The sequence below is a fragment of the Adiantum capillus-veneris genome, chromosome 19, assembly GCF_014529385.1.
Source record: "Adiantum capillus-veneris isolate H3 chromosome 19, ASM1452938v2, whole genome shotgun sequence".
Taxonomy (NCBI): Eukaryota; Viridiplantae; Streptophyta; class Polypodiopsida; order Polypodiales; family Pteridaceae; genus Adiantum; species Adiantum capillus-veneris.
The window spans coordinates 87,944,652-87,967,631 of record NC_140949.1 but is presented as its reverse complement, the minus strand read 5'-3'; the positions used below and the strand labels follow the sequence as shown (position 1 = coordinate 87,967,631).

The 22,980-nt window shown below is 44.1% G+C and overlaps 1 protein-coding gene across 2 annotated transcripts in view; it reads right to left on the bottom strand.

Annotated features, from left to right (window-relative positions):
- ARP4 (actin-related protein 4) overlaps window positions 1-22,980 on the bottom strand; it is a 65,883-nt gene that overhangs the window by 25,766 nt on the left and 17,137 nt on the right. For both annotated transcript variants that reach the window (XM_086490889.1, XM_086490890.1), the window contains exons 2-6: window positions 3,128-3,219; window positions 2,925-3,050; window positions 2,770-2,843; window positions 1,630-1,710; window positions 320-380 (exon numbers count right to left, since the gene is read on the bottom strand). In XM_086490889.1, coding sequence (XP_086347015.1) covers window positions 320-380; window positions 1,630-1,710; window positions 2,770-2,843; window positions 2,925-3,050; window positions 3,128-3,219 — 434 coding nt within the window. The remainder of the gene's footprint in view (window positions 1-319; window positions 381-1,629; window positions 1,711-2,769; window positions 2,844-2,924; window positions 3,051-3,127; window positions 3,220-22,980) is intronic.

Sequence of the window (22,980 nt, the reverse complement as noted above, 5' to 3'; positions counted from 1 at the left end):
CGTCGCCATGCAGCAACACATACCTCCTTAGACTAGATATCGTGACCTATGGCACAGACAAAACACCTGCAGCTCTCTTCAGCCTGTGCGCAATATCCCTATGCAGCCAGCAGCCACAATAACTTTCGAATGGCTTGAGTGTATAGTTTATGTAGATGTTTCTTTGCAAGAAAAACATGGAAAACAGAAAACATGAGTAAATTTAGACGCTACATTACTAAGCTCCAAGGAAACTTGTTAAAAGCGTTTGTGCATTGAAAACACCTTCTTCCAGTATCCCTTTAGTTAAATGAGACAGAACCAGACTGCAAAAACTTACAGCATTTTTGGCAAGAAAAAGAGCAGGCGGTCTATATTTTTCAAACATGAGCTCCACTGTCCTGAAAGCAACAAAACACTGAATGTTAGCCAGAACAACCTGGCTCACACTTGAGTTATTTTCATGAAGCTCCTACATGTAGAAGATAAGGTGAAGCCTCACCCTATATCAACCCAAAAATGCCTAATCGCCATTGGAAACCCTGAAAACTAAACTTTTCCATTCAGCACTCCTTTGCTCCAGCCATGTTGGCAGCACCACACACACACACACACACACACCCTTTTTACTTGAAATTTTACCATGGCCTGGAGTTATTATTTAAAATACCTTGATGGGTACCCCTTCATAATATATAAACTGGCTCTGCAATTGCCTGAATTTGTTGATCATTTTCATTCATTCTCTCGATCACATATGCATGATATCCTACCCCACCTATAGCATCCTATTCTCCACACAGACAACCTTCTGTAGCAGCCAAACTATTCAACCTGCTCTAACAGCCCCTTGCCCATGCCATCCACCTTGATACCACAGCTCTAGAACTGCTGCTCAAAGCCCTGTGGAAACCACTCCCACGGCCCCTTAGTGCAACCGCTTCCCCTACCTCTCTCCTGCAGCCCTACACCTCCCTTTCACAATCTGCCAATGCTTGGCCTCTCTAAGCACTTTCAGTCCTAAAGAAGTACTCATCTTGTCACATGTACATCAGCTTCGTGTCCCATGGCACAATACCACTACCTCAGAGCCAAGTTAAGACTAGGAAAGCCTGGGAGATTGTAGACTGGTACCCTTGTAAGCCTGTGTACAGGAGTCACATGGCTAACCGATCCGGTACATAGATGTCGCTTGTGCATATCTTCGTTGCATGTGATTAATGTAGAAGGGGTGGGTGTTAAGACTATTTAATACATTTATAGGCATCCAGAGGTGTCGGCATGTAGCTTAGAATGTAGGTCCCGTGTACCAGTCTAGGCCGACTGGGTCAGGGAAGCACGAGATGTGCCACAATGTGCATTACAAAAGCAACATCAAATTAGAATAAACTCAAATACATGTAGTAAATTTTAGAGAGCAGATATTCTCCCCCTTAAAAAAAGGGGTTTCTAGGAGCCTCAATCTTGCATTCTAATGATGTATCCCTCAGTGCTTGTTTTTTCCAGGTGATAACCTCGTAAGATAAGAGAGAAACTAACACGCATAGAATATCAGATCTTCCTTTTTTGATACGCATATGAGAAAGATAAAACTCAAAGAAAAGACTTTGGTACAGGTTTGCTCAAGAAGCTCAAAAAATCGAAATATACTTTTCTCGATGTTGCTGAGTGTTCAAAGATGGCTCTGCTAAAAGCATTGGATGCTCTTTTGGGTCAATCAGCAAACGTTCCCTACATAATCAGCATTGGTACAGATATTCAGTTAAAAAGTAAGCTAGACCAGAATCAATCACTGGTAGACAATCAAATGCTTGCAAACACCAGTTTCTAGCCACCTAAAGTTCCCACTGTACAGTTGCCAAGACGGCCAATTAATGGAAAAAGAACCATTACAACGATAGTCTACAAGCAAGAGACATCCTTTAAAGCTTGCACAAACCCAAGAACGTGGTCAGATTACTAAAAGCGAAACGTCACATTCAAAATTATTATGCTAGGCTTTCCTTAAAAGCTTGCACAAACTCAAAAAAAGTACTCAATTAAGTACAGTGAGGTAAACTCAATGTCAAGCCCACTCAAACGTGCCTCATGTTTCTTAGCATAAAACGGTCTTGTATGTTGTAATCACACTGCGATTCCACTTTGTACAAAACTCTCAGTTGTCCCTATTTTGATCATAAAAATGGCGAGCCATCGGTCTTAAAACACCATCTCACCCAAACAAAAATCCTCCCACAGTTATCCACCCATCAGGTAATTCCTGTCCAAAGATGTCTTGGCTCCTCATGCAAGCAACTCAGTAAGTTCATGTGAAGTAGTGCATTCATTATACAAAGCATTGGCCGGTCGAGTAGCATAAATTGGTCAACAACAAGCAAACTTGGAAGCAAATGAAGATCACATAATGCCTGCACCATAATCTTCAGGTAACTCTGCCCACAAAGTCTATTTGTATTCAAGGAAAAATAGTGCTTGAGATCTTGGGGTGGGTTCCTCCAGAACCTTTTAAAACAGTAAAATAGGAACAAAACCCTCATAGTACTAAGGTTCTTGCCTTGAATGATCCAGTGCATGCACACTAAGCACGGGAATCCAAAAAGAGACCTGATAGAGCTAGAGTCATGAATTCAACTTTGTCATATATTTCTCACATCAAACAGCTATAAATGCTTCAAATTACCTAAAAGATCAGACTGACTTGCATACAGCTCCAACATCAAAAACAGAAACCTAGAACAACTGTAGGAAATTTACAACCAAGGAGAACCAAGGCTTATGTCATCAAAAAACCTAAAAGCGTGGTCCCATATTTTGTCGACAATTTCCCAGTCAGCTACAACACCATCCTTCATAGCTGGAACAACCTGCACATGTCAAAAGCAAGCAGCAAAAGAGTAAACAAACCTATCTGAGAGAACATACTCATGATGCAGTAAGAACACAACCTCCATGTTGTCACGTCGATAACCCAAAGCTTGAGTTCCAACATAAAGGCTCCTTTTGAGCTCCTCTGTTTCTCCTTCTGCCTTGACACCATCTGATAGGCTGGCTGGCCCGATGCAACCCACCACCTACAGATTCACTTCTTATGAAGTTATCCAGGAGGAGTTTGTAGGCCTTAAAAGCACGCACAAAAGAGTTCTCTTACTGATGGAAACACAGCTTTGGGGGCATCTTCGCCTGCATACCCAGCTTTACATGAATGGGACCCAAGATCTACGACAATTGCAGAAACTTCATCTGCACATTCCAAGTATCATCAAGTTTTGCGTAAGTGCATGTCTGCAGGCATAAATCTCATACATCAATGCAATGCAATGATCAACATCATAGTACACCCTCACCATACATTTGTTTAGATTTTGCTAGCTCCTGTTTACAATAATCCCTTGATGCAACCATGATTTACACACTATCCCAGTTGAAACTCTAGACACATTACGGTAACCTTATCGAATGTCTTTGGTTCTTTCAGCAATATCTTTGGTCAATCTGGCTGGGGAAATAAGCCATATGAAAACAAGTTTTCGATACAGTCTTTCAACGTATGCCCACCTTAAGCCTATGAGTCTAGGTGCTCAAACGGCTGCTGCATACACCATAGTGGAGATGACTAATGAGCCAAAAGGCCGGTGGTGGTAAAACATCGCCAGTGTTGTATACCCTCTAGTAAGTCTGTCCCTCGCTGAACCCACCATGGAGAAGCAACCCATTGTAATAGGACTTATTTTTTAAAATTCTTAAAGTCGAAAAGATGTAATAGGCCATATCTCTTGTTGAGCACGGTTTAGAGAAAATACATTCTCTTCTTTTTTTAGATTATACACTAAAGATGTGTTTAATAATGATAAGTGAATAAATGATAGTTTTGCTATAAACCGTAAAGTAAAAACGTAGTCAAAATTTATGTTTTTAACAAAATAAATGTTTTATTTTCATGTGTATTAGCTTAAAATACATGGGCAAGATTAAAATATGTTAAAAAAGTCATGGAGATCTAAAAATAATCTTTTTATGAGTCGCCATCTAAAAGTTGCAATTTTAGCCAAAATAAGAGGTTTTTCGCTAGTCTGTCCGCGCAGTCTTTTTGACCAGACTTGTTCCCGTCGTTTTGAGTACCAGGCAGTCTATATTCTCAATTTGTATGACAAAGTTATGACACAAACAAATTGCCAGCACCAATAGGTTTGTCTACAAGCAGCCATCAGGTTAGCCTACAAGCAGACATACACAAGTGATATCTCTTTTGTTTGACCCAACCAAGAAGTGATTGTACTCCTTTATGACGGAGTAAAATTATGTTTTTAATTCGATTTATTTTGTTGAATTGGTCGCACGAGTATGTTGTTTTGGCTATTTTGTAGACATCAAAGAAACCAACGCGATATCCACTCACCAGAGTGAAACGGAATCTCTGCAAGGTGACATGAGATTGAAAATGTGATTGCATTTGCGACCCGGATGATGATCGTCGTTGCCATCCAAAGATTAAGATTGCGAGTGTGATTGTGATTGAGAGTGTAATTGTGCACAACATTGAGATTGTGATTAGGAGAGAGAGAGATCGGGGGTGGTCACGAGGTTATGAAACGAGCTATGCTCTTCCTGTAATATATCCATACAGATTCTCTATTTCATCTATCTATTTTGTATACTCTGTATTTTTTGTTTATCAATCTATTTTTGCTCTCCCATGTCTCGTCACAAGTGATATCAGAGCAGTTTTAATTCTGTGGCAACGATGGAAGCATACGAGCAACGATTTAAGGAACAAGCGGAGCTTATTCGACGGCTTATTGAAGATCTTAACAGGCGTGAGAAAGCTCATAAAGGAAAGGGAATAGCTGATGCAGAAGGTGGAGGTGGAGGTGGAGGAGAAGGTAGAAGTGGAAGCAGAGGAGAAGGTAAAGGTGGAATTTGGGTGGAGTTGCCAGGTGGTAAAAGCGGTCCATCACCGCCTCCACAAGGTGAAGGATCAAAGAGGAAGAAATGGAAGAGAAACGATGATGATGATGATGACGATGCGAGAGAAGCTGCAATCAAACAAGTTTTCAAGAAGGCTAAACTCGATGAATTTGATAGCATAGGAAAGACGGGCAAAGATTAGAAGCATGGATTGAAGAATTCGAAGACTTCTTTGCCTTACGGGAGTTTTCCAAAGAAGCGAAGGCAAAGATTGCTATCCTGCAACTTCATAGTGTTGCAAAGCTATGGTGGAAATTGTACGTGCAGACTCATACCGATGAAAGTGTGATTGCATGGAACGAATTTTGTACACAAGCTGAGAAAAGATATTGTTCTCCTCACTACAACATGGAGAAAAAGATGGAATTTTATAATTTCAAGCAACAAGAAAGAGACAAACCATCTTTGATCGTGGATGAGTACATGGAGAAATTTCTGCGTATACATAAATATGCTCCAAAAGTGACGGGCGAGTAACAAACTTGGACACTCCAAGTCAAGATTCTACCGTGACACAGGAGAGATTCACTTCAAAACAGTTCAAAGTTCACAATTAATTCGACACGGCCCGGCGGAGTTCCGTGGCTAGAGATATTGGTCCCAAAGACTGGCGCCCCTTTCGGTATTTCTTTTTATATTAATCTGTGTTCAAAGTACAAGAGAGTGGGAGGGTTCTCACTCTCAGAATCTGGACGCTGAGAAGTGAGGCCCTGCCCACTAATTTATAAGTTACAAGGGATACCCAAAAGCAGAGCCCTAAAAGCTTCTCACTTAAATGCTCTTAAAATAAAGCAAGTCGCTCAAAAACTGCCCAATCAGCTCGCGTAGAATTCAGTCTATTGCTTTTCCGTACGTTCTGCCACGTCAGCAACTCAGCACAAGAAGCGGGATTTTCGTACAACAGTCAGCATGAAAACCGGAAATCTGTACGATACTGCCACGTCAGCTTGCTACCGCGTTTTTCGGACTGGTACCCTGCTAGGAATGCGTCCGGGCATGCCATTGTGTGTGTATCCGGGCATGCCACGTCACTGGTTTGTGACATACCCCCCTCTTGAAAGAATTGTAATCGCCCTCGATTACGCCTACAAAACAGACAGAAGCCATAAACTGTCTTAGCAGACACTATCTGTTAGTACCGACGCACTAGGAGCAACACATCTAGCACATGTACCAATCGACAGTCACATCACATAACATCACTTGACACCACAGGACATCACATGACAAATCACATTCAAAAATCATTCCAATCTCAGACCATGACTAATCGGCAACATATTTAGCAATCGCATCTAGATCCAGTCCTGACCTCTCAGATGCAGTTCCTGCACATAAACAAGTCAAGTACAAATCAATATCACATTATCAAGAATTCCAAGTCTTAAAGTCATTACAACAGAATATTGTCAGCTCACAGTATCCCTGAAACCCTATAAGGACATCACTGACTCTATTATCAAAAATCCAGGCAATCTGTTGACAAAGGAGCGGAGTGACTCCCCTCTTGTGCAAGCCCGCTGCACCAAATTCCGCCCAAGCTGAAGTCGGGGTTCTATAGGAGTAGACTATGCTAAACCGAATGCTTCAAGGTAAAGATTCACAATCTGAGGAGTATCTGCTAGGTTCTCCTCCTCCATCCACTTCCCATCCAATGCGGGATAGTTCATGAATTTAACCAAGAACCGCCTTATCGCTTTACCTTTTATCTTTTTATCTTTATGTGCCAATATCTGTTCTGGAACGAGTATCTCGTCGTTTTCCTCCACTTCGGGTTGCTCATCTGGCTCCCCATCATCGGGCACATCGCCGTTAAAAGGCTTCAAGAGACTCACATGAAAAACATTGTAAATCCTCCAAGTATCATGCAGCTTCAGTCTAAAGGAGACATCATTTATCTTTTCTTCTATCTGGAAAGGTCCATAGTATCTCATGCGCAGCTTCGGAAAAAGCCGCTCCTTTCTTTTTTCTTTCTCAAGCGTGACTTCTCAAAACATAAGAGCACCCAATCGTTCTCCTTTAATTTCAAATCGCGACGATGTCGATCTACTGCCTTTTTGTGTCTTTCCTGAGATTTCTGTAAAGCCTCCCGAACCGTCACGTACATATCTAACCTATGTGCATGTGGACTAGCTACTTCATGACAAGGGTTCAGTTAGCTTAGAAAGTGTTCTGGCACCTTTGTGAGTCTGTTCGTAGACCGTGCATGTCCAAACACTAGAGTAGTTTCATTTCCTCTGGTTGCACACAGCATGATCATCAGATTACAGTCAATACCCATCAGAAGCATTTTACAATACATAGAACCCATTTTCCCTATTTTAGCCATTTTTCACTTATTATTAAGAAGTGACTTTGTTGGGAAACTGGGTAGGGCAATTCTGGTAAGTCAATATATAAGAAAACCTAGCGCTAGCACTTTCTCGCAGAAGAGGCAGCAAGGACCAAGTGTCTGACAGTGCACCTTCTCAGAAAGATCCCCGGCGGAACAACCTAGCGTTTTCAGCATTTGCAGATCAGCCCAACGTTTTGCAAGTTGCAGATCAGCTTGACGACAGCAGATTCTCTAGCGTTTTGCAGCAGATACCATCACCATCCCTAGCGTTTTGGGAACAGCAAATCAGCCCTAGCATTTGCAGTTCCTTGGCGATAGAACATCCATTTGCATCAGCGTTTTGCATTTTCAGCAGTCAGGTTCCACCGCAGCCGCCAACCTCGCAGATCTCACCTTCTCGCAACAGATCTACCTCACGGTCTGATCAGCCAGCGTTTGCAGATTCAGCCAGCTATTCGCGGATTACAGCATCTGCGTTTTCAGCGCATCGTCGTCGCGTCGTCGCCATCGCCATCGTCACCGACATAGAGTCAAAATTCAGCTGATACAAGATTTGCAGATTTCAGCCCCTAGCTTTTTCAGTTTTCAGCCCGTCTCGTCGTCGTCGACATCGCCGGCAAGTCCATTGCATTTAGACCATTGTACGAGATTTGTGCAATCAATAGCATAGACCTCTCTCGCCATAGAGAGTGGGGCCCTTGGAGGAGGGTTTGACAACATTCTGGTGTCGTATTCTTCTCTCTCTATCTCTAAGTCTCAATACCTTCATTCACAGTGTTGACCACTTTGCTTGTGATCATTTGCACTCTTGCACTACAGGAACGGAAGGCTCTCATTCCGTAAGTAAAAAGAACCCTTGAGCACAGTTTGGAGCACTCATCTTGAGCAAAGTTCAACATTCACTTCCGCTGCACCTTACATTGGTATCAGAGCTTTGGCAGTGTTTCTATATCACTCAAGGAAAGAACCACATAATTATTATTTTTTTGCTTGTTGCGGTCGCATGTAACCCAAGTCCACTTGGGCGTGTCGATTCCTAATCGTGTTGTTGAAGAGTGACAAGTAACCCAAGAAAGAAGGGCTTGTCCGGCCTCCCCTTGTTCCTCTTTTCACTCATTGAGAGCGGACCGTGCACTTAGCGGCCGGCCAATCGACGTGAGGTCGGAAAAAGCAACCTTGGTGTGAGAGCAAGGCCGCCAAAAGGTACGCCTGCAAGAAAGAGTAGAGCTCGGGTAAGAGACGATTCTTCTCTAACACAGATTGCAAGTTAAAGAAGAACCTCAAGAACTTAAGAACCTCAAGAACTTAAGAACTCAAGGACTCAAGAACCGAAGATCTCGGTGTATGGTCATCACCCAAGGCGGAATGGATTCTTCGCGTGGAGGTGATGAGCATGGAAGTGGCGAAGAAGAATTTTCCCCACCAGGAGGTTTTTCCGACCCTCCCCCTTCCCCATCTACGCCAAGGATTGCACCAAATCCTATGGAGGCTTTGGTCAAGACGATGATGGACATGATGTTATAACAAGAAGTGCAACACGCCACCTTGGAGCACGAGCGCGAAGAAAGAAAGGCAGAATGGGAACGCGATCGCGACGAAAGACGGTTAGCCTTGGAGCATGAGCACGAGCAAGCGCGCTTGGCGGCCGAAGATAGACGAGCGGCCTTGGAGTTAAGAGCGTGAGGCGCAGAGAGACCAACACATGCAAGAGTTGGTCCTACAGGTACCAAACCCAAGCCGGTCAAAGATGTTGGTGGTTCATCAAGTGGCGCAAGTCGAGATTCGGACTCCAACAACCCCGTCTCATAGAGAAGTTGACATTCAGTAAGTATGACGGTAAGATGGATGCTAATGCTATTCATTCTTGGTTGCATCAATTTAATGTTTATTTTGCAACAACTAAGAAGACAAGGAATAGCAAAGTTTTGACGGCAGCCATGCATCTTGCCGGTGATGCCATTAATTGGTATCAAGCGTGGCAAGAGGAGCAATTAGCCGTGCACCTAGAGGAAGCCGAGGTAGGCATGCCCCTTTCTTTCAGTTGGGCCGATTTCCAAGACAAGCTCAAGGCACGGTTCTTGCCACCTCAGTACCTAGCGCGATTAAAAGAAGATTGGCGCAATCTTAAGCAGAATGGCACTCCAGTCATGTCTTTTTTATAACCGTGTTTTGCAGCTCGGCACCCAATTACGCAAATCGGATGCGAAGCGCAAAGAGGCTTTCATGGGTTGGACGACTATATCAGGTTTGATGTGGAAGTCTTCGATCCCGTCAATCTCAACAAGGCGGTAGCGATTGCTCTCGCACAGGAGATGAAGCACAATAAGGGAAAGCCTAAGGAGAACAAGACTTCGCAAAGTACCTCTCAGACTTCTCAGAACCCTCAGAACGGTAAGAATGGTAAGAATGGTAACTCTTCTAACCAATCTTCCTCTAGTCTCTCAGAAAAAAACACTCACAATGAATCGAAGGGTAAGCTAGCACAATTGCTAAACCTAAGCTCACCCCAGATGAAAAAGAACACAAGGAATTTTAGGAGGATACATCACGTCAGAAGAACAAAGCATTTATTCTAAGGAAGGTCGATGTTATCATTGTCACATCAAGCGTCACATAAAAAGAACATGTCCTAAAATTGAATCTAACGAATCTAAAGAACCCACAGAAACCACATCCTCTGTTAATGTCATAAATGAGAACACAAGTGTGACCCAAGTTTCTCGTGATCCTCCCATTGATGAGTCTCTCATTAAGTGTTATGGTCATGTGAAGGGTCAGAGTTTCAGATGCCAATGAGTTATGCAGAGCGTGGGGCAAAGTCAAAGACCAGACAACACATATCTTCTTTGATCCAGGTGCTACAACAAACTCTCTCTCACCAAAGTTGACCATCAAGTTGGGCATCAAAGCTGAAGAGATGCATTACACAGCAGAGGCAAGGTTAGCATGTCCTGGAAACTCAGAGTGTGTTACGCATATCATTGGAAAGCTGCGTCTGCATATTCAGTCATATGTGGACACACAAGAATTTTATATCATGCCACTGGAAGGGTGCGAGGCTCTATTGGGAATCCCATGGATGTTCTGTATACATGGAGTGTTGGATGTCTTCACAAAAAGGTCACCCTTCAGCATAGGGGCAAAACTCACATCCTAGATATAAAGCTTGAAGGGGAGTCTGTCCCTACTGTATCTACTTCGACCATCACTTCTGTAATTAAGAATCATCTTTCTCGTACTTGATTATTGCATGTGATGTTCACATAATTGTCAGTCAAATTTATTTGTGTTAGATAAAGAAAGGTCATCATTTTTGCGAGAGTTTAGTGACTATTTTTCTAATTCATTACCGTCTCGATTGCCGGCTAGAGAGGCCTGAGGATCATGTGATAGATTTGGTGCCAAGTTGTAGCCCACCAAATAGGCCTCCCTACAGGGCTAGTGCGGCTCAGCAGAAAGAGACTATGGGCCAAGTAGAGGAGCGGTTAGAAAAAGGGCTGATTCAACCTAGTTCTTCACCCTTTTGCATGCTTCTAGCGCAAAAGAAGGATGGCTCTTGGCGCATGTGTATTGACTACCGTGCGTTAAATAAGAATACCATCAAGAACAAGTTTCCTATTCCAAGGATTGATGTTATTCTTGACCGACAAGAGAGCGCTGCAATTTTCAGCAGGATAAACCTTAAGAGTGGGTACCATCAAATTCGTATCAGGCCAGAGGATGTGCACAAGACTGCGTTTAGGACAACATTGGGTATATATGAGTTCTTAGTGATGTCGTTCGGTCTTACAAATGCTCCCGCTACGTTCAATAGGATGATGGATCAGATTTTCCGCCCACATCAAAAGTTTGTTGGCACATTCTTTGACGACATGATAGTCTACTCAAAGAATGAAGAGGAGCATAGGCGTCACTTGACCATTGTCTTCAAAGAGCTACGCAGTCACAGGTTGCTTGTTAATACTAAGAAAAGTGAGTTCTTCTTGGAAGAGATTCACTTTTTTGGCCATATAGTATCAAAGGATGGTGTCCGAATGGATCTTGCCAAGGTTGAAGCAATTAGGACATGGCCAGATTTGAATATTGTGCATGATGTCCGTAGCTTCTTGGGCTTGCTATTACTACAGAAGGTTTATCAAGAGCTTGCCAAGATTGCTTCACCCCTACATGCTTTGCAAAAGAAAGAGGTCACGTTCAAGTGGACACAAAAAGAGATTTTAGCTTTTAATCTCTTAAATGAAAAGATGACTTCGGATCCAGTAATTGTTTTACTAGATCTTAGGAAGTCGTTTGTAGTCCACTGTGATGCGTGTGGCAACAGCATTGGGGCACTGTTCATACAAGATGGTCAGGTAGTAGCTTACGAGAGCAGAATCTTGCGAGGGCCAAAAAAGACTATGCCTCTCTCTCTCTCTCTCTCTCTCTCTCTCTCTCTCTCTCTCTCTCTCTCTCTCTCAAATTTCCACATTCTCTATAGCAAATTCCCATCTCTTTTTATAAATCTGCCGATTTACTTGAGAGACAGATCTCTCCATATCACTTTCTTTCAACTCTTTTAAGGGAACCATCAATTCATTATTACAAGGTTAAGAACAAAGGATTGCGACTGGTGTGATTGCTTGATTCTACCTACTACCTCAATTCCGTTGTATCTAACAACCTTCCTCCAAGATGGTCAAGAATCGATCTTTGTAAAGGAGCTTCTTTGGTGGAAGAGGCTGTGTACGTGCAATCTATGCCTCTCTGATGTAGGGTTGCCATGAGTCCTATTTGAGGGCCTGATTCATCTGGCTATGTGGCAGGTGATGAATTGATGGACGGATAAATTATCTTGGAAGGGTGGTAGATGCTCTATGTCCAAGCCATGGGCACTAACGCCTGTGTCACCTGTGGGTTCTATGAGCTACTCTCCCCTACCTCTAACAGTTGTCTCAATGCCTTAAAAGCCGATGCCTTGAAAACTCACATGAGCGCCTGTTTGGTGGTAGCACTCATCCTTTGGATGAAACACACTATCTAGAACAATCAACTAGCGGTGGTGGGGAGAGCCAATTCTGTCTAAGGGTGTGATGTGGATCATATGGGAGAGAATATTGACATGTGATCTATCTATTTGTGTGCAGTACAAGACCCTGAGTTAAGGTGTCCAATGAATTGCAGTACACATCATAGTAGGTGCGATTGTGTGTCAAATATTGACCCTTGTGCGAGGCTCCCTGTCATGTGCACATCTAACTCTATGTGCATGTGGACAAGCTAACTCCTACCTCTAGGGTTTAGGACAGCCTAGGAAGTGTTCTGGCACCCTTGTGAGCCTGTACGCAGGATCTGCATGTCCAGGCACTTGAGAGTAGTTGCATACCCTTTGATTGCACATGAGCACTGATAACTTCTCCTAGGTGAGGCACCGGGGAGTGTTCCTAGATAGTTGCATTAGTACCTATCATAGGTATTTACCTACATGTGAAGCACCTCTTATAAGTGAGTTCATTAACTTACTAATTTTAGCCAGCCAAATAAAATTGTGGAGGTTTTTTTTATTGGCATTGCCTCACCGAGCTTTAATTCCATGTATAATCGATCCTAGGGGTCACTTCCAGTAATAAGTTAGTACTCTTAGCACCTTATGGGTAGTCAGCACATTAGTACCCCATGCATGGCATTTTTCCATCGGCATGACCACTGACCACTGGCACCAATGACGTTTTTGCCCATAGTATCAACACCCTAGCGTTTTCAGCCCTCAAGCACCCACCAATACCTGCAGATCCAAATCAGCCCAGCGTTTTTCAGCATTCAGCCTCCAGCAACATAGATTGCAGATTTCAGCCATAGCCTCATAGTCAGATTGCAGTTCCAAGTCAAATCAGCCAACCTTTTTCAGTTTTCGGCCCACCATTGGCATCGGCCATAGCAGATCAGCCATAGCCTCTTCAACGGTTGCAGATCCCATCAATTCCACTAGAGTTATTGCATTTCAGCCCTTAGCCTTGCAAATCCAAGCATCCACCGCAAGATCCCATCTCACCATCTAGGACCACTGTATCAGCATTTGTGCAATCTGAAGCAAATACTTCTCTAGCGATAGAGGGGGGGGCCCTTGGAGGGGAGTTTGGGACCCCATCTAGTGTTAGTCTCTCTCTCTCTCTCTCTCTCTCTCTCTCTCTCTCTCTCTCTCTCTCTCTTCACTCATAGAACCTTCACTCACAGTATCATTCTCTCTTCTCTCTCTAGTCTTTGCACATCTCTCAAGTAAAAGGAGCTCCCTCATGAAGTAAAAGGAACCTTATTTACTCACTGAGCACTCATCGTGAGCATTCACCATAAATCACTTCCGTTGCAATTACACTCTTGAAGATGTGCCTGATCGCATCGACGGTCACGAGCATCGCAGTGCAGCATACGGCTTGTGAGCTAGTGTGTGGCTCCTCCCCTAATGGAGAAGTGGCATGTAGTGCTGTTTGGAGTGGACTCCAATGTAGGTAGAAGAGTTGGCTATTTCAACCTGGCCGCTTGTAAAGACATCTCTGCTCTTTAACTGTCGAGATGTATGGAGATCTTAGCCTTGACCCTACCAAGGTTCGTAGGCAGGCCCTCTACGTACAAAACAAATCTAGAGTCTATAAGGTGCTTTGAGGCCCACCTACAACTAGAAAACAACATATCATCGTGATTCGTCGACATAAAGCATAATCTGGACTAGAGTGCTTGAGTCTTGAGAGATTCTCCACTCCACCATAGTAACATGGGACGCCCATTTTTGTTCTTACTGTCCCCACCGTCCTCCCATTCCCCATGTCATCGTCTCTTGTTTCGAATCCCTCATGGAAACAAGCTTCCTGTAAGGTGCAGCGGAAGTGAATGTTGAACTTTGCTCCCTATGAGTGCTCCGAACTATGCTCAAGGTTCTTTTTACTTAGGAAGGGAGAGCTTTCTGTTCCTTTAGTGAGAGACTGCAATGGACACAAACAAAGTGGATGAACACTGTGAATGAAGGTGCTGAGACTGAGAGATAGAGAGAGAAGAATACAACACCAGAATGTTGTCAAACCCTCCTCCGAAGGCCCCACTCTATGGCGAGAGCGGTCTACTATTGATTGCACAAATCTCTACAATGCTTGGACTTGCCGACAATGTCGACAACGATGAGGACGACGACGAGATGGGCTGAAGTCTGAAAATGCTAATGGCTGAAATCTGTAAATCTTTATCTACTGAATTCTGACTCTATGTCGATGACGACGATGCGCTGAAAACGCAGATGCTGAAATCTGCGTTTTCCGGGGTGAAACTGCAAACTGCGCAGGATCTGACCGTGCGGCGAGGATCTGCTTCGGGAAGGTGTGATCTGCGAGGTTCGGGACTTGCTCTGCTATGAGTCTATGCTGAAAACTGAAAACGATGGTGTCCTTCTGAGTTCTGTCGCGGTAGAATTGCAGAACACTAGGGGCTGATCTGCAATTCAAAACGCTGGCTGAAATCTATCTTCTTGATGCAAATATGCTAGGGTTCGTGCTGTGTCTTGCTGCTGCCGGGGCTGATCTGCAATCCAAATCGCCAAGGCTTATCAGGGTAGAAAACGCTAGGCCTTGCAATGCAAAAACGCTATGTCTTCTATCTTGGGGGTCTTGCTGAGAAGTAGAAGTTGCCCGATGAACACAGGGTTCCTCCTTCCTCTTCTGCCAGAAAGTGCTAGCGCTAGGTTTCTATATATACTTGGCTAGTCAAATTGCCCTACCCAGTTCCCAACAAAAGTCACTTAAAAATAATAAGTGAAAAATGTCAAAAATAGGGAAAATAGGTCTATGCACTATCAAAATGCTACTGACGGGTTCTGACTGTAATCTGATGATCATGTTGTGTGCAACCAAAGGATATGCAGCTACTCTAAGTGTCTGGACATGCACGGTCTGCGAACACTCACAAAAGTGCCGGATCACTTCCTATTCTAGACTGACTGAACTGAATTGAACCCTTGTCATAAGTAGCTTGTCCACGTGCACATAGGGTTAGATGTGTCACGTGACACTTCCCCTCTAAGCTTTGTCCCCGGTGCCATGTCCGAGCTTTTTGGAACGTGTCCGATGTTACCATGCTCTGTACCCATCTATAGAACATACTTTTCTACCTCAGCAATGTAAAGCTCCCGCTCCCTTTGATTTAGTCTCCATTTACATGTATCTTGTTTGTTCAGGTCCTTAGGTTTTTGCCCTCGCCTATGTTAAGCTTGAAGATCTTGACGGTTTTTTGTCTTCTGCCGAATTTCGTGATTTGGCTATTTTGCCTTGGCTGATCATGATGTTACCATAGTTCACACAATGGTGTATGAAACTGGTTGGGCACCACTTGCCAATGGAAAAAACAAATTGGAAATGACTTTCTAAACAATTGGAAACAAATCTGCAACACTTCAAAATACTCAAGTCAAAAGAGAGAACTAAAGTTAAACATCGGAGATGCGCCATAGGAGGTGGAGTTCCTCACCTAACGTAGGCGCCCCTTGTGGTACATTTTTGAAAACTCGCCCTTGATACACCACAAGCTTACTACTGCCAATTAACACTTGGCACAAGAGATAAATACTAATCTCTAGCTAGAGCTTGAGAGAGAGGGACACATGTGTAGAGATATAGCATAATAGATGCGTAGAGACATGGATAACTTGAAAGACTGAGAGAGACAGATTAGAGAGTTGGGGAGAGAAGATTGAGAGGACGCAGGGCTGATGCGGAACGGCCGCGCCGCTTCACAGGAATTTTTTTAGTCCTCCAGAAAATTACAAGTGTATAGGCTGAAAATTCAGCATGGAATCATTGACAAACAAGATCAAACAAGTACTTGGTTACCCCTCACTTGCACGTGCAATCTCACCCACACACACATACAAGTGTTGGAGTAACTCACCCGTCTGCGTGCGCTTCCTACCAATGGGCACAACCGGTTGTCTTTCGTGACGCTTCGAATGTGTGGGTGGAGTCCTTTGATGCTGAAAATTCAGCATTGGCTTCCTCATGCGTTCTCCTTCATGCGATCACTTCGGTAGCACCTCCTCCAACGTCTTCCTTCCTCACATAAGCTTGAATGAGAGAGAGAGAGGTAGCATGTAGAGGTTAAGGGAGAGAGTAATTTCAGCAATGAGGTGATCTCCAAATGAGGGAAAAGGGCTGCTTTTATAGACAAACTTACCTCTTGAATAATGAGGTTATGTGTTAGCATTAGCACAAGTGTCCTGCCACTTGTCACGTGCAGCGGAAGTGTGTAAAGAATTAGCTCGGATCTAGTACCCCACACAAACACAAAGTTACTTTACTTCACTTGAAAGAGCTGAATTGAACTGAACACGGGATTTAGCTCAGATCTAGTGTCTTGCCACTTGTCAGGTGCAGTGGAAGTGTTTAAGGATTTAGCTCGGATCTAGTACCCCGCACAATCACAAGGTTACTTTACTTCACTTGAAAGAACTGAACTGAACTGAATTGAATGAGAGAGAGAGACGCAGAGAGAGAGAGAGAGAGAGAGAGAGAGAAAAGAGATGACACGGCATGCGGGGTTCCAACCACCCTCAAGGGCCCCCTTGCTCTATTGCCAAAGCAAGTACTTGCTTTATTACTTGCACAATGCTATTACAATGACTAAATGTTGAGATGCTCAGATGCTAATGGGTACTTGATGCTACCAATGCTAGGTACTGACGAGGTACCTAAGGGTACTACATAAATGCTTGATATTGCGAGGCTAAGGACTAGGTACTGCGGGTACTTGGTGCTTGATATTGTGGTTACTTGGTAGTGTTGGTGCTTGGTACTTGATACTGCGGGGTACTTTGGATATTGAAGGTACTTGGGTGCTAAGGCCAAGGAGGTACTGATGATCCTTACGTTGAGCTAGACAGGGGTGATCCTTACGCTGAGCTAAACAGGGGCCAAGCCAAAACGCAAGGGGTGCTAGATGCTTGGGTACTGCGTTGACGGCGACGACGACGACAAGGGTACTTGTGTTGCGGTGTTGCTGAGGTACTAATGGGTACCGCTGGAGATTCTTGGTACTGCGACAACGACAACGACGACCAGGCTATGGGCTGATCTGCTATCGCCGAGGACGGCTATTGCTGGAAACCAAAATACTGATGGAGTTGCGGCGAAGACCGCGACTGCGATGAGGCTAGGGCTATATGCTGAAAACGCCAAAGCTCTGGATGCCAAAACGCTGATGGGCTGAGATCCAAAACGCTAGTACTGCTGAGAAGAGGCGTTGTTGCGGGTCTTGCTTCTTCTTCTGCCTCTTCTGCCGTCTCTAGGGCTTCATTTATAGGTGCCAAATGTTGGGTCGGGCAGCCTCCAATAAGTCCCCACGATTTGGAAGTTGAACAGTCACTTATTAATCAAATGCCTGACAAGAGGTGGTTCACATGCGGTAAAATGCATATATGCCGAAATGTTTTACTATGCAAGAGAGGGTATGCAACTATGACTGGCATGGACATGCACGTCCTACTAGAGGCTCACAAAGTGCCTGGCTAGGTCCTACGCTAGGACTGACACTAGACTGTAGCAGAAGCTTTTCCAGGTGGCGCAAGCGCAATGCGCACGTAACATCCCCTCCTGTTAAAGGTGAGGCACAACTGTCGCACTTCTACCTGTACTTCTGATGCTAAATGCTTCTGATGCTTGTGGATACATAAGCCGATGAAAACTCCTTCACACTTGTGGATACTGCGGATGTAGGTACTGCTCGGATGTAACCACCGACCAACGGAGTTGCTAGGTAGCCTTACTATTGTGGCAGAATGCCAGCCTTGATGTTGACTTTGCCTTAAGAGCAAGTACGACCACTCGAATAGTCCTGTTGTGAAAACATTGCGGGTGAAGATGAAAGGTAAGGGTGCTCGGAGGTATTTCCAACACTTGCTTGTCGACGGAAGTGGATGCACGCTACATGCGAATGCGAATGCAGAAGAGGGTTAGGGATCCTTTCTCCAACTCCTTTCCATATCCGCATACGAGGCAAGCAAATCTTGCTATTCAAGATCTGGATTTTTGTGTATCCGCTATCAATCTTCATTCAAAGACGTAGCGATGAAGACAGGAGCACGCTCGATGCGCGATGGACGAAGGGTGGGAGCGGCTAATAAGTCCGAGCTTTGGACACAAAGCTTCTTTGAGGGAAAAAAAACTGAACCAGGTTCTTTGGGTTCTTGGTTCTGCTTGGGTACTTGGGGTTCTGGGTACTTCCTTTGAGTTCACGAAGTCGAAGCACAGACAAAGCTCTGATACCAAATTCAGGTGCAGCGGAAGTGTTTAAGGATTTAGCTCGGATCTAGTACTCCGCACAGACACAAGGTTACTTTACTTCACTTGAAAGAACTGAATTGATTTGAATGAGAGAGAGAGAGAGAGAGAGAGAGAGAGAGAGAGAGAGAGAGAGAGAGACGTAAAGAGAGAGAGAAAAGAGACGACACGGCATGTCGGGTCCCAACCACCCTCAAGGGCCCCCTTGCTTTGTTTCCAGAGCAAGTACTTACTTTATTACTTGCACAATGTTGTTACAATGACTAAATGCTGAGATGCTTAGATGGTAATGGGTACCTGATGCTACTAATACTGGGTACTGACGAGGTACTGAAGGGTATTGCGTAAATGCTTGATACTGCAAGGCTAAGGACTGGGTACTGCAGGTACGTGGTACTGCTGGTGCTTGGTACTTGAAACTTCGGGGTACTTTGGATACTAAAGGTACTTGGGTGCTAAGGACACGAAGGTCCTGATGATCCTTACAATGAGCTCGGCAAGGGCCAAGCCAAAACGCAAGGGGTGCTAGATGTTGGGTACTGCGTCGACGACGTCCATGATGATGAGGGGTACTTGTGTTGTGGTGTTGCTGAGGTACTAATGGGTACTGTTGGAGATGCTTGGTACTACGACGACGACGACAGGGCTGTATGCTGATCTGCTATCACGGAGGACGGCGATGGCTGAAAACTGAAGACGTTGATGGAGTTGCGGTGAAGACCGCGACCGCGACGAGGCTAGGGCTGTATGTTGAAAACGTTGAGGCTCTGGATGCCAAAACGCTGATGGGTTGAGATCCAAAACGCTGATGGGCTGAGATCCAAAACGCTGGTACTGCTGAGAAGAGGTGCTGTTGCGGGTCTTGCTTCTTCTTTTGCCTCTTTTGCCTTCTCTAGCGCCCAAAGGGCTTCATTTATAGGCGCCAAATGCTGGGTCGGGCAGCCTCCAATAAGTCCCCAAGATTTGGAAGTTAAACATCACTTATTAATTAAATGCCTGGCAAGAGGTGGTTCACATGCAATAGAATGTATATATGCCGAAATGTTGTATTGTGCAAGAGAGGGTATGCAACTATGACTGGCGTGGACATGCACATCCTGCTAGAGGCTCAAAAAGTGCCAGGCTAGGTCCTACGCTAGGACTGACGCTAGGCTGTAGCAGAAGCTTGTCCACGTGACACGAGTGCAATGCGCACGTGACACCACTTGTCTAAAAAGATAAATTGTCTTTGACAAGTGTCCTTACATGTCTCACGTGTCTAGGGACAAGTGTCTTGCCTTTCGAAAAAAATTAAAAAGTGAATCGTCTTTTGTCTTTGAATACATATGTAACAAGTGTCTTGACACTTAATTTTCTTTTGGAATTCTCCTTTTAGATTCTTCTAGGCCTTGATTAGAAGCTTCTAGAACATTCTAGAATCGATGAAAAACTGATGACAAAAATATCAATATGGGAATCAAATGAAAGCTCTTTTCAAGTAGAACACCTAATAATCAACCATTTTCAAAACAACACACAATGCAAGTCGTCATGCATGTTTTACTGCGTGTGTGCCTAAGGTAGATTCCATCCGTCCCTTACATTTGTATCCATCTATATCTCTCTTCCAAAGGTAAGAGGATAGAGTCCATGCTTTTCAATCATGTCAATGACCATTCATACTTCCCCACTTAGGGATAGAAGTATGTCTAATCAATCATGGTTCCGTAAACACAAGAACACATGTCCAATTATGTAATCTTCCAATCGGAACGAATTGCAAGTGTGAGCCTGCTCTTCACCTTATGAGTCAGAGCTTGCACAAGGCTCATATTTATAGGCACTTGTGTTAAAGCTATGGCATCTCAAGTGAACTGCCCAATGTGATCCCAATATTTATTTTGGCTTTTAGGTACTTATTTCACTTATTTGTCAAAGTCTGGGTAGGGCAATTTTCTTAGGTGGGTATATATACAACCCATTGCCCCCATTGTATATGTATCAATTATTCATTCACACTCTCTCTCTCTCTCTCTCTCTCTCTCTCTCTCTCTCTCTCTCTCTCTCTCTCTCTCTCTCTCTCTCTCTCTCTCTCTCAATCTTGGTCACCTCCAGGACGGGAATCTAACACGACACACGAGACAACTTAAAATACTTCAAATCACAGTTCAATTTGGTCGACACGGCCCGACGTAGTTCCGTGCCCAGAGACTCGAGAGATTGGCCCCAAAGACTGGCGCCCCTTTCTGTATTTATTTTATATTAATGCTTGATCAAAATACAACTCCCGCGGGTCCTCGACTCTCGGACTCTGCGTCCAGATGCTCTGAAGAGTGAGGCCCCTTGGGCTCTTTTTATTCTTACATGGGATGCCAAAAGCAGAGCCCCAAAAGCAGTTAAATTCAAAAGCAATGAGTCCCAAAAGCAATTGGTCCTCAAAATCTGCCAAAAAAAGCATCAACGTAAATTTTGGAAATTTGTACAGGCTACCACGTCATCAGCCAACGCAAAAAGCGGAATCCCGTACAATGTGCCACGTCAAACTACCAACACGTTTTGCAGGGGTCCAAACTTTTGCCACGTGGCACTGCTTCCGTACAGTCTGCCACGCACATCTGCTCTGTGTGTGTGTGTGTGTGTGTGTGTGTGTGTGTGTATCCGGGCAATGTTGCCACGTCATCATTTTGTGACATATCCCGATCTTGAAAGAATTGTAATCGCCCTCGATTACGCTTGCAAAATCAAACATAAGCCATAAACCAGTTCAATAGACACTGACTCTAAGTATCAACGCACTAGACGACACAAATCCAGCACTTGTACAAAGACGACAGTCACGTCACATCACATCACATCACAGATCAAATCAATCGCAGAAAAATTTATTCCAAATCTCAGACCATGACTACTAGCAACCTATTTAGTAATCGCATCTAGATCCATCCCAAACCTCACTGATGTCGAATTAACTAATCCTTATTGCGATCATGTCTATAGAGATTTTCAACTCAAGCACTGTCGTGTGTGAGTAATCATTCGCCTCAAGCACTGTCGTGTGCTAGTAATCATTTTTCGGGATCCCAATCCATCACTAAGTTCAGAGTGGTTCAATCATTTAGTTCTAGCTGTGTTGCCATCTCATCCCGGAGAGCTGTTGATGCGCTCACGACAGTTCCATTGAATCAATCGTGATTCAATATTCATGATTCGTTATCAGGTTCATCCGGGAGTTGTCACTGCTCCAAAATCATCATCTCATTCTTAATCCATTATATGCTCACAAATAGCAAGTTCTTTCATAAAACATTAGTTTCATTCAGAATTCAAAATCATCTTCCAAAATGTCTTATTGCATAAATTCATAAAGCAAAATAATGCTAATTCATCCATAATTTTCTATCTAAAATCTGTTCTGAAACGAGTAGGAGCGAAACCCTAAACCTGCAGAAAAACACAACAAGCTGTAATTTTATGTTTTGGATCATTTTGGACGGAGGGAACACGTCTACGCGTCTCATGTGCTCCCGCACGCAATGGGAGAGTTTCCCTTTGAAACGGACGAGTTCTCATGCGAGAAAACTCTCCGTTTTCGCAATCCTTCGGGATGGAACTGTGCGCACATGTAGGGAATTAGCAATTAGTTAATCCGGTTCCTGTACAGAAGGCTCTTGCCTTGGCAAACGCGCATAAAACCCTTCGAACTGTACATGGTCAACTAAGAAGCCCTACTAGTGGGGCATTACCATATGTGCAAAGGGGAGAGAGAGATGCGCGAGAGCAAATCGTCGCTATACATGAGACAAGAGAGAAGGCAAGCTTTCCATTAAAGTTGTGATCACCTGCACCCACTACACACACACATTGTAGTCACTTATGAGCTCCAAAATTCAGTCCCCTCTCACAAATGGGCGCCCCCTCATGGATGAGGCTTCTAGAGAGTGTGTGTGGCCTGCAGGCTGCTCTCCTAATGCCATGTATCCAGTTTGCCTCCGTTGAGTTAATTTCGTAGTACCCACCAACTTATAAGTGTCGCGTGGAGCCTAAATGATTTTGAACTGAGCTTAGCCAACCTTTTATTGCTCGGTTTTCAGTGCGGATTGGCCCGACCATCTCGTGGTGACCTGCCCTTCATGGCTGCGAGTGAAACTCTCGGCCGTCTCCCATCTCACACTGGATACACAATGTCCGGCCTTTTGTAACTTAAAAAAGAGGGTCCAAAAAATCAAATAAAAATCAAGGGAAAGAAACCAACAACTAAGGTTAGTGGTTGCCACAATCTGGTGACATACACCCCCTTGAAATCGCAAACGTCCTCGATTGCATGCCAAATATAAATGGCATAGATGATTTAGTATGATTAGCACCCTTTTATCATTACATGTATCCGCTAGAAAGGTTATGAAACATAGATACAGATGCCTAAATGAAACCTTC